At 41.6% G+C, this 12,212-nt stretch overlaps 2 protein-coding genes across 2 annotated transcripts in view; both read left to right on the forward strand.

Annotated features, from left to right (window-relative positions):
* Nucleotides 1-12,212, forward strand: part of LOC143809899 (uncharacterized) — an 848,616-nt gene that overhangs the window by 443,517 nt on the left and 392,887 nt on the right. The gene's annotated exons all lie outside the window — the stretch shown is intronic.
* The window catches only part of LOC143807781 (cystatin-like), a 29,865-nt gene that overhangs the window by 12,081 nt on the left and 5,572 nt on the right, over nucleotides 1-12,212 (forward strand). Inside the window, exon 2 of the mRNA XM_077289703.1 lies at nucleotides 9,424-9,537. Within this exon, the coding sequence (XP_077145818.1) occupies nucleotides 9,424-9,537 (114 nt within the window). The remainder of the gene's footprint in view (nucleotides 1-9,423; nucleotides 9,538-12,212) is intronic.

The raw sequence follows: 12,212 nt of genomic DNA on the forward strand, positions 1-12,212 counted from the left end.
GAATAAGTAACTGGTGTTTAAGGGGTTAATTGACTTTGGGCCACTGATCCCATACTAAGAATACACAGATAGTGGTGCCCTGCATCAAACCCAGGTCCCTCCAGCCTGGTCCAAATGGGTTCTGGACATCATAATTGGCATCAAAGTTTGGTAAACAGCCGACTTTCACAGATTTGAATAAGTAACTGATGTTTTTAAGGGGCTAAATGACTTTGGGCCACTGATATCACAGTGCAAATATATAGAACAGGGAGCCCCACATCAAAACCAGGTCTCTTCAGCCTGGCCCAAATGGGTTCTGTGCATCAAAGTGGACAACCCCTTAAAAACATCAGTTACAGTACCTTGCGAAAGTATTCGGCCCCCTTGAACTTTTCAACCTTTTCCCACATATCATGCTTCAAACCTAAAGATACCAAATGTAAATTTTTGTTGAAGAATCAACAAGTGGAGCACAATTGTGAAGTTGAACGAAATTTATTGGTTACTTTAAATTTTTGTGGAAATTAAAAAACTGAAAATTGGGGCGTGCAATATTATTCGGCCCCTTTACTTTCAGTGCAGCAAACTCACTCCAGAAGTTCATTGTGGATCTCTGAATGATCCAATGTTGTCCTAAATGCCTAATGATGATAAATATAATCCACCTGTGTGTAATCAAGTCTCCGTACAAATAGTGATGAGCGAGTGTACTTGTTGCTCAGGTTTTTTCGAGCACGCTCGGCTGACCTCCAAGTATTTGACTGACTTCTCAGAGATTTAGTTTTCATCATGCAGCTGAATGATTTACAGCTAGTAGAAAGCTTGATTACATGTGTCCCTAGCAACCCGGCAACCCCCACATGTACTCAGCCTGGCTACTAGCTGTAAATCATTCAGCTGCGTGATGGAAACTAACTCTCCGAGCAGTCATAAATACTTGGAGGTCAGCTGAGCGTGCTCGGGAAAACCCGAGCAACAAGTACACTCGCTCATCACTACGTATAAATGCACCTGCTCTGTGATAGTCTCAGGGTTCTGTTTGAAGCACAGAGAGCATCATGAAGACCAAGGAACACAACAGGCAGGTCCGTGATACTTTTGTGGAGAAGTTTAAAGCTGGATTTGGATACAAAATGATTTCCAAAACTTTAAACATCCCAAGGAGCACTGTGCGAGCGATCATACTGAAATGGAAGGAGTATCATACCACTGCAAATCTACCAAGACCCGGCCGTCCCTCTAAACTTTCATCTCAAGACAAGGAGAAGACTGATCAGAGATGCAGCCAAGAGGCCCATGATCACTCTGGATGAACTGCAGAGATCTACAGCTGAGGTGGGACAGTCTGTCCATAGGGCAACAATCAGCCGTACACTGCACAAATCTGGCCTTTATGGAAGATTGGCAAGAAGAAAGCCATTTCTCAAAGATATCCATAAAAAGTGTAGTTTAAAGTTTGCAACAAGCCACCTGGGAGACTCACCAAACATGTGGAAGAAGGTGCTCTGGTCAGATGAAACCAAAATCGAACTGTTTGGCAACAATGCCAAACGATATGTTTGGCGTAAAGGCAACACAGCTCATCACCCTGAACACACCATCCCCACTGTCAAACGTGGTGGCAGCATCATGGTTTGGGCCTGCTTTTCTTCAGCAGGGACAGGGAAGATGGCTAAAATTGATGGGAAGATGGATGGAGCCAAATACAGGACCATTCTTGAAGAAAACCTGTTAGAGACTGCAAAAGACCTGAGACTGGGCGGAGATTTGTATTCCAACAAGACAATGATCCCAAACATAAAGCAAAATCTACAATGGAATGGTTCACAAATAAACGTATCCAGGTGTTAGAATGGCCAAGTCACAGTCCAGACCTCAATCCAATCGAGAATCTGTGGAAAGAGCTGAAACTGCTATTCACAAACGATCTCCATCAACCCTCACTGAGCTCGAGCTGTTTGCCAAGGAAGAATGGGCAAGAATTTCAGTCTCTCGATGTACAAAACTGATAGAGACATACCCCAAGCGACTTGCAGCTGTAATCGCAGCAAAAGGTGACGCAACAAAGTATTAGGTTAAAGGGGCCGAATAAGGCTGGGTTCACATTGCGTTATGGGCGTCCGTTAGACGGACTACGTTACACCGCGGCATAAACGCGGTGTAACGTAGTCCGTTACGGCCGCCATTACTTCCTATGTCGGAGGCATCGCTAGCGCACGCCCACAATGGGCTTGCGCTAGGGATGTGCCGTCATTGAGTGACGGACCCTGGGACGCGGGCTGCAGCGTTTCCGGGTCCGTCACTGCTAGTGCACATAGAGCTAGCAGATGCTCTATCTGCGCTAGTGTGCTGGCATACCAGCCCTTGCGTTTACAGCAGCCCGTTAACGTATGTGTTGAACGGGCTGAGGTAAACGCAATGTGAACCTAGCCTAATATTGTACACCCCACTTTTCAGTTTTTTGAATTTCCACAAAAATTTAATATAACCAATAAATTTAGTCCAACTTCACAATTGTGTTCCACTTGTTGTTGATTCTTCGCCAAAAATTTACATTTGGTATCTTTATGTTTGATGCATGATATGTGGGAAAAGGTTGAAAAGTTCCAGGGGGACGAATACTTTTGCAAGGCACTGTACTTATGCAAATCTGTGAAAATCGGCTATTTGCCCACTTTGATGCCAATTCTGATGCCCAGAACCCATTTGGGCCAGGCTGGAGGGGCCTGGGTTTGATGCGGGGCATCAGTTTCTATGTATTCTTAGTGTGAGATCAGTGGCCCAAAGTAATTTAATCCCTTAAAAACACCAGTTACTTATTAAAATCTGTGAAAATGGGCTGTTTGTCCACTTTGATGCCAATTCTGATGCCCAGAACCAGGGTGGATTTGATTTAAATCTAACTGATTTAAATCACGATTTAAATCACTAGTCAGTAAGGCTTGATTTAAATCAGTGATTTAAATCAAAGTTTCTACCTAAACTAGTTCTTGCTACTTTAACATGCAAGTAGATGAAGATTTTTAGAATCACTTTTTATATTACTTTTTTTCTCCCCAGTTTAATGGGTTAATCATTCATGTTTGGATACCACTGTTCTGTTGTACTTAGGAAGGAGAAAAATAATCCTGACCTTAATAACAATTTAAATAGATTTATTCAACTGAAACAATAACAACATTACAGCATAAGTTATTTGCTTAAACAAACATCCATGTTTGTTAACTAATTTGGCTAAAATATATATATATTTTAAGAAACTTAGACTGTCAGCCCAGCCGACACATGAAAAACTTAAATACTACTGTCCCTGCTGTCCTCTGTAGCTCACTTGTCATCATCTTCATCATCATCATCATCATCATCATCTTCTTCTTTGTTCCTATTCATAATCTGGAAAAGAAAAACAAGCTTTCCTGCTTTATTGGGTCCCAACCGATTTCTCAATTTAGAATGAATGAGTCCAAAGGAAGAGAATATTCTTTCAACGCCTGCAGAAGAAGCTACTGCTGTTAAAAATGAAATCATTACTTGAACAGTCTCTAAATCCAAGCGCTTAAGTGACTTCCACCAGTTTACTGGTGTGACCTTCCTTAAAATATCTTCAGCAAACATATATTTCTTGAATGGTTCCCCCTTAGCTCTGAAGTTTATTATAGTTGGCATTAAAGATGGATGATTGCTGGATACCCATGTCATAGCTAACTCCTCTTCCTCAGCACTTAGGTTTTGACCCTGATATTGGATATTGACAATATTTGCCAAAAAATGAGCTGGAGTCAGTGCTTGTCCCATTCGTTTGTTTACTGCTTGTAATTTAATTCTGTCCATGTGTAGTTCTGTTTTTAAGTGTTCACTCAGTTCCTTCCAAATTTCAACAGCATCCGCAATAAAACAGCTATTTTTCTGTATTTTGTTTAAAGCTTGAGAGATGGGTTTCAGGAAGCTCAGCATATGTTCAACATTTCTTTTAAGCCCAATGTTGAGGATTTTAGCCGTGACAGTGCCATCTATTTTATCTCGATTTTCTTTACGAAGTGTCATCAGAATAGGCCAGTTTTTGATATACTGCTCAAAACAGTCCACCACAGAGTTCCATCTAACATCTTGTGGGAGCGTTAGCTTGGTTCCACCCATCCTTTTCAGAGCTGCTGCAGCAAAATGATTATTACGGAAGTATTTAGCAATTTCAACAACATTAGCCTTTATTTCTGGAACACTTAAGTCTTTGGCTAAGAGGTGCAGCAAATGAGCACTGCAACCATATGTTATTAGCAGCTTTGTATTCCCTCCCTGCTCTTCTAAATCTCTTCTCATCTTGGATACGTTTGCAGCATTGTCAGTGACCAAACTGCGTACTAGACATTTGAATTTTTGTTCACATGTCGTTATAGCTTTTACTGCCACTTGTAAGTATTCTGCTGTGTGTGCATTTTCTGACGTATCAGTTGTTTGTGCAAGGAAGACTTTACCTTCTTCTGTTGTTATACAAGCACATACAATAGGATCATTGTGGACATTACTCCACCCATCAATACTTAGGTTAACAATTTTACCCTCCAGAGCTGTTGCACATTGCTCCATTTCTCTGTCATACACTTGATCCAGCAGTTTCCCTGCAACATCAGCTCTGCTGGGTGGACTGTATCCTGGTCTCAGTGAGTGACTGAACCATATTAATGAAATGTGGGTTCTCAGTCAGACGGAAAGAAGAGTTCGTTGCATAAATAAACTGGGCAATTTTTTCATCAATCAACTCTTTTTCTAATCTGCTAGTGCTTATCACAAACTTATCTATGGTGGTTCCAGGAGGTAAAGGTTTTTTCTTCCTTTTGGGTGATGGTGATATGTGGCTGTGGGTGTCTGATGATGATGCTGCTGCTAATGAAGCACTATCCTGGATGGATAACTCTGAAACTGTAGAACAGGATGATGGTGATCTTGGAGGTGGATAGTTTCCAGAATCCATGAATTCCCCTAAACAAAAAAAGTCAATGCTGTTATTTTATTGTTTATGCAATTTCTGCTTATTGTACACAACACATCACTGCCCCTGCCCCAAAAGGAATATTTGTTTTTCTTCATAACTGTACCAAATGACAGTAACATGCAGTAATAATAAGAAATATAATTTTTCTCACACATGACAGTTCAGTCTTTAGAAATAGGATTCAATAAAAATGTTTACCAACCTGAAGATCCTGCCTGTTCAGAAGTGTTTCTTTGGTCATTTTCATCACCGCACTTCTCATGATGTTGTCTCATTCGCGCCACCAGGCCTTGCATCTCTTTGTTGCATCGTTTGCATTTTGCACGCATGCCTGCCTTACCGATAGGCGAAGGAGCTTCATTAAAATATTCCCAAACTGGGTCTCTTTTACGGCCTGCTGCCATTATAAGGAAAGAATGTAATAAACCTCAGATCGTACACACAAACAGATCCAGACTTGTCTGTCTGTGGCTATGCTGCAGTATTGTGCTCAAAGTTTCACTTTCATTTTCTTGTCTGCTTGCCCTTCCTCCTCCCACACTTAGATTCACATTCTTCTTGTGTTGTGCAGATCTATTCCACTCCAAACAATCAGAAACATATTGTCTAACTTCTTGGACTTGGCACTGAAGGGGTTGATTCTGTATTCATAGGTTTGTAGAACAATAGGATTAAGGTCTTTTTCTCAACTCTGTTCATGTTGTAACATTTTTGCCGTGAAGAAGAGGCTGGGACCTCTGCGGAGTCAAATTCAGTTTTGAGAACTGCGTAAGTAAAGCGAGCGTCTGTGATAATATAGGAGAGAAACTGCCCACTAATCCTACAGAAACCTCTGGAAGAGCATGGCATTGTGAATGTTACACATATACAGCCTTTATTCTACTGAGTTAAACAACTCAGCTTTATCTCATGATGGAAGAACCTTTGGATGGTAAAATATTTTCCTCAAAAAGCAGTTTATTGAACAAAATCTGATTTAAATCATAAAAATCCGATTTAAATAAAAAAAATCCGATTTTTTTGATTTTTTTTTTAAAAAAAAACATTGATTTTTATCCACCCTGCCCAGAACCCATTTGGGCCAGGCGAACGGGACCTCGGTTTGCTGAAGGGCATCAATATCTGTGTATTCTTAGTGTGATATCAGTAGCCCAAAGTCATTTAACCCCTAAAAACACCACTTATTCAAATGGCCAAAATCGACTGCCTACTTTGATGGCAGTTCTGATGCCCAGAACCCATTTGGGCCAGGCTGAAGAGACCTGGCTTTGATGTGCAGCTCCCTGTTCTATATATCTGCACTGTGATATCAGTGGCCTAAAGTCATTTAACCCCTTAAAAACACCTGTTACTTATTCAAATCTGTGAAAATGGACTGTGTGCCCACTTTGATGCCAGTTCTGATGCCCAGAACTCATTTGGTCCAGGCTGGAGGGGCCTGGGTTTGATGCAGGGCATCAGTTTCTATGTATTCTTAGTGTGAGATCATTGGCCAAAAGTAATTTAATCCCTTAAATACATCAGTTTCTTATTGAAATCTGTGAAAATGGGCTGTTTGCTCACTTTGATGCCAATTCTGATGCCCAGAACCCACTTGGGCCAAGCTGAAGAGACCAGGTTTTCATGTGGGGCTCCCAGTTCTATATGTTTGCACTGTGGTATCAGTGGCCTAAAGTCATTTAACCCTTTAAAGGCTATGAACATAAGGATGAATGACCTCGGGGAGATCAAAACATTCAACACCGCGGAGACACCATCATGTGTTTCTCAACGCAAACAATGAATAGCCAGGTCTTTCACCGGGAAGGAACAACCATGGGAAGGGCAGCATCCAATAAAGGTAAACCTATGCCAAAACATGGTATCCATCCACAGACAGCTGATTCGGGGTATTTGCCCTTCATCAGTGTGGAGTAGGAAACTGGGTATTAGGAGCAGTGCCTAGTGAAAAGACTATAAACATAAGAACGAATGACCTCGGGGAGATCAAAACATCCAACACCGCGGAGACACCATCAATCTTGCAATTTTCCAACTTTGAATATTCATGCCCTTAAATCACAGATATGTCACACAAAATACTTGATAAATAAAATTTCCCACACGTCTACTTTACATCAGCATAATTTTGGAACCAATTTTTTTGTTTTGTTAGGAAGTTATAAGGGTTAAAATTTTAACATCGATTTCTCATTTTTGCAACACCATTTTTGTTAGGGACCACATCACATTTCATCTCCCTTTGAGGGGGTCTATACAATAGAAGATATCCAAAAGTGACACCATTCTAAAAACTGCACACCTCAAGGGTGCTCAAAACCATTCAAGAAGTTGATTAACCCTTCAGGTGCTACACAGGAATTTTTGGAATGTTTACACAAAAAAAAAAAAAAAGGACATTTAACCTTTTTTTTTTTCACAAAACATTTCATTCAGATCCAAATTTTTTCATTTTACCAAGGGTAACAGGAGAAATTGGACCCCAAAGGTTGTTGTGAAATTTGTCATGAGTACACCGATACCCCATATGTGGGGGTAAACCACATGGCACAGCTTGGAAGGGAAGGAGCGCCATTTGACTTTTTCAACACATAATTGGCTGGAATTGAGATGGGACGCCATGTCGCATTAGGAAAGCCCATGATGTGCCTAAACAGTGGAAATCCCCCACAAGTGACCCCATTTTGGAAATTAGACCCCCACCCAAGTAACTTAACTAGATCTGTGGTGAGCACTTTGAACCCCCAGGTGCTTCACAGAAGTTTATAACATTGAGCCATGAAAATATCACATTTTCCTCACAAAAATGTTATTTTAGCTCCAAATTTTGCATTTTCATAAGGGTAACAAGAGAAATTGCACTATACAAATAGTTTTTGCATCACCACATTTTGAGAGCTATAATTTTTCCATATTTTGGCCCATGTGAGGTCTTGTTTTTGATCGCTTTCTATTCCAATTTTTGGGAGGCACAATGAACAAAAACCATCAATTCATGAATTTCTTCTTTTCTTTGGGGGGGTTATGCCATTCTGTGTGTGGTAAAATTGATAAGGCAGTTTTATTCTTCGGGTCAGTACGATTACAGCGATACCTCATTTATATATTTTTTTTTTATATTTTGGCGCTTTTATACAATAAAAACTATTTTATAGAACTAATAATTATTTTTGCATCACTTTATTCTGAGAGCTACAACTTTTTATTTTTTGCGGGACAAGATGACGTTTTCAGCAGTACCATGTTTATTTATATCTGTCTTTTTGATCGCGTCTTATTCCACTTTTAGTTCAGCAATATGACGATAAAGCACTGTTTTTTGACTTTTTTTTTTGGTGTTCACTAAAGGGGTTAACTAATGGGAACAGTTTTATAGGTTGGGTCGTTCCAGCGATACCAAATATGTGTACTTTTATTGTTTATTTTTTTTAATTCAAATATTTAGAGAGAGAATATATTGATTTTTTTTTTTATTATTATTTTTGATTTTTTTTAAATATTTTTACAATTATTTAAAACAAAACTTTTTTTTATTTAGTCCCACTATGGGACAATCGTTTTTTGCAGACTGATCGCTTCTATAGCATGGAGATGAAGCAGCATCTGCATGCTATAGAAAATGTCAGCTCTGCACTGACCGAAAGACTTGCTGATCATGTACTGCACATGATCAGCAAGTTTACTAGCTCTGATGACCCAGATATTGGCAGGTCTACATCAAGTCACCATGGCAACTATCGGGACCCCGCATCACGTTGCGGGGTCTGCGATCCAAAGACAGGGGCTGTCAGCCCTCTGTCGGCTTCCGGAATGCTGCGATCGTGTTCGATCTCAGCATTTCCAGGGTTAAAGTGCCGGGAGTGGTCTGTGACCGCTCCTAGAACCTAGTGCCGGGCGTAAGCTGTGAGAATTGTGTGCGTGGGCGATCGAGATGAAGTAATATTCCGTCCATGGTCAAATGGGCCCAGGTCACATGGACAGAATATTACGTCTAATGTCAGAAAGGGGTTAATGTATGGGATAAATATTTAATAAATGTACATTTTATATTGCTATTTACATCTGTTTTATTCTCCATATGGGCCCTGACCATTCTCCCATGGAGCCACGCCATAGCCTACACTTTAATGGCGCCACTGTGGGACTTCAGTAGCCCCTTGGCTATCATGACAATCTGCATCCCATTTTTTACCTCATAAATGCCTCTGTGCCATGGTATTTTCATCGGCGGCTTTGGATGATGTTAGTCTAATGCGTATGGAAGCCTTAAGGCGTTGAAATAGCTAGCTCTGTTTGAAGCAGTTAAACTCTGGTGTCAGCTATGCAACACAGCCAGCACCCACAATGTATGGAACAGGCGCCTCTCCTGAGCCCACACCACACATAAGTTATACATATATAAAATGGATTACTGTATAATATACTCTCTCCCTTTCTATTTCCCCTAACAGGTTGTATCTGGTATTATATATTATTTGGATGTGGATGTTGGACGCACACAGTGTAGGAAGCCAACCATAGATGTAAAGAACTGTGAGCTCCATACAGATGCCAATCTCGCTAAGGTATTGCCGAGCGTCAAAGTAGGAAGCTGCATATAAAGTTTGATGCATGCGTATATGTTAACGGGGCTTGTCAGTAATCAATATGGGAGTGATGAGCGGCACCAATAAGGCTGTGCAATAGATCATGAAAAGACTGAATACAAAAACAGCGCAAAGGTATTTGGAGATAATACTTGTCACTAATCTAATGCATGCATGTAAATGAATAGGGCTAATCTTCACAGGATAATAGATCTCACAATCCTAACTGCATCTCTTATGTGGCTGTTACATGAGTTTTCAGCACTGATTTGCTTGTAAGTGTTCAACAACATCTGTTTCCCACTTGATGTAATAACTATTGTGAGGGGTTGACTCACTTGGCTTCTTGCAAAGGCATACCTTGGGAACGCCTCTTGAGGTATCTCACCCTCTAGTTTATTAAAACACAGCATAAATCTTAGTGGGGATGAATAAAGTAAACATGGCCTTTCTGGCCTAACTGAAAAACAAAGCAAGAGTAAAGTGCAAGAGAGTCCTTTCCCTGCAGGATTCACACGCAGATACCACACAATGTCCTCAGCTCCTTCTGGAGCCACGTGGGAGTTCCTCCTCTCCCAGATCACTACACACACTGACTGTCTAGACCAGCTATTTAAGCAAAACCATGTGATGAACACTTGAGCATGATATCATCCTAGGTCCTGTCAGTACACATGCAGGTGGAGATAAGGTGAGCACCCTCCCTCCCACTCTATGGGTGTCCACATAAAACCAGCCCATGTATGCAACTGTAAATTAACCTTCTCAACACTTGGTGTGCTAGAGGAAAAATTTCCTGGTTTCACATCACGGACGCCAATATGCACAGTGACACATATCTCCCCTCAGTGACCCTGTCACACTATATACAGATGCATATATTACAATTTATTCTACCTCTGAGGAAGCTATCCATATACAGCGAAACTCATAGGGCTTCTTGGTAAGTACTCATTGTGCCTGAATTATGTGTAGCTTTTCTTTTATATATGGCTCTCTATACTCATAGGCAGCACTCTAGTTATTATGGTAGTGCCATGTGATCCTGCCTAGTTTTACAGCACAACTGTGCAGAATGAGCTGTTAATCAAAGTTTCGGGGCATGCTTAGACGCACAGCTTACAGTATAGTGAGAGCCGTGACTGTAGCCCCCATGACTGAATGCCAGCGGTTCTTTGGGAGGAAATAAATTAATTTTCTCCAGGTAGCCCAGTTACAGTAAGACGGCTGGTCAACATTGTTATGCTATTTACTAGTGATGAGCGAATATACTCGTTACTCAAGATTTCCCGAGCACGCTTGGGGGTCCTCCGAGTATTTTTTACTGCTCGGAGATTTAGTTTTTCTCGCCGCAGCTGAATGATTTACATCTGTTAGCCATCATAAATACATGTGGGGGTTGCCTGGTTTCTAGGGAATCCCCACATGTAATCAAGCTGGGTAACAGATGTAAATCATTCAGCTGAGGTGAGGAAAACTAAATCTCCGAGTACTTACAAATACTCGGAGGACACCCGAGCGTGCTCAGGAAATCTCGAGTAACAAGAATATTGGCTCATCACTACTATTTACCTGAAGATTAACCCTACATTTTCAGGTAAATAGCATTATCCAAGATGACAAGTTCCCTTTAAGGAGCTAAACGTTTTAGCTTGCTTAAATGAACTATAGGCTCATGATTCATGTATGAACAGCCCTAGTGTTAAGATACATTGAGTACTAGAGCCGAATCAATGGCAAACAATTTAATAATATAGAGATATCTGCTGTAGCATTTCCTAGGTTATTCCCAAATTACTGGTATTTTAACCCACTAAACTGGCAGTTTTCCATCAGGTCACAGACAGACACATGAAATATTCCAGATCAACCTGTCATCAAAGCAAAAGGTGGCTACTTTGAAGAACCTAGAATATAAGACATAATTTCAGTTGTTTCACACTTTTTGTTAAGTACCGTATATACTCGAGTATAAGCCGAGATTTTCAGCCCACTTTTTTGGGCTGAAATTGCCCCTCTCGGCTTATACTCGAGTCATACTGGGGGTCGGCAGGGGAGGGGGAGCGGGGGCTGTCTAAAAATACTCACCTAGTCCAGGCGCGGTCCCTGCTTCCCCAGCGCCGGCAGCAGCAGCTTCAGCGTCTTCCTGCACTGAGCGGTCACATGGTCCCGCTCATTGCAGTAAATGAATATTCGGCTCCACCTCCCATAGGGGTGGAGCCGCCTATTCATTACTGTAATCAGCGGGACCATGTGACCGCTGAGTACAGGATGAAGCGCTGCGGCATCGGGGAAGCAGGATCCACACAGCAGCAGGACCAGGTGAGTATACGGGGAGGGGAGCGCAGCGCTGCGCGATAGTCACCTGCTCCTCGTTCCGGGCGCCGATCTGTCTCCAGCAGTGACGCTGAGGTCAGAGGGCGTGGTGACGTGGTCAGTGCGCGCCCTCTGCTGAACATCAGTGCTGGAGACAGATCGGCACCCGGAACGAGGAGCAGGTGACTATTGAAAGTGCGGGGGCCTGAGCGACGGAGAGGTGAGTATGTGATTTATTTTTTTTATCGCAGCAAATGGGGCAAGTGTCTGTATGGAGCATCTATGGGGCCATAACGTTCCTGCAGCACTATATGGGGCCATAACGTTCCTGCAGCACT

The sequence above is a fragment of the Ranitomeya variabilis genome, chromosome 2 (assembly GCF_051348905.1).
Source record: "Ranitomeya variabilis isolate aRanVar5 chromosome 2, aRanVar5.hap1, whole genome shotgun sequence".
Classification (NCBI taxonomy): Eukaryota; Metazoa; Chordata; class Amphibia; order Anura; family Dendrobatidae; genus Ranitomeya; species Ranitomeya variabilis.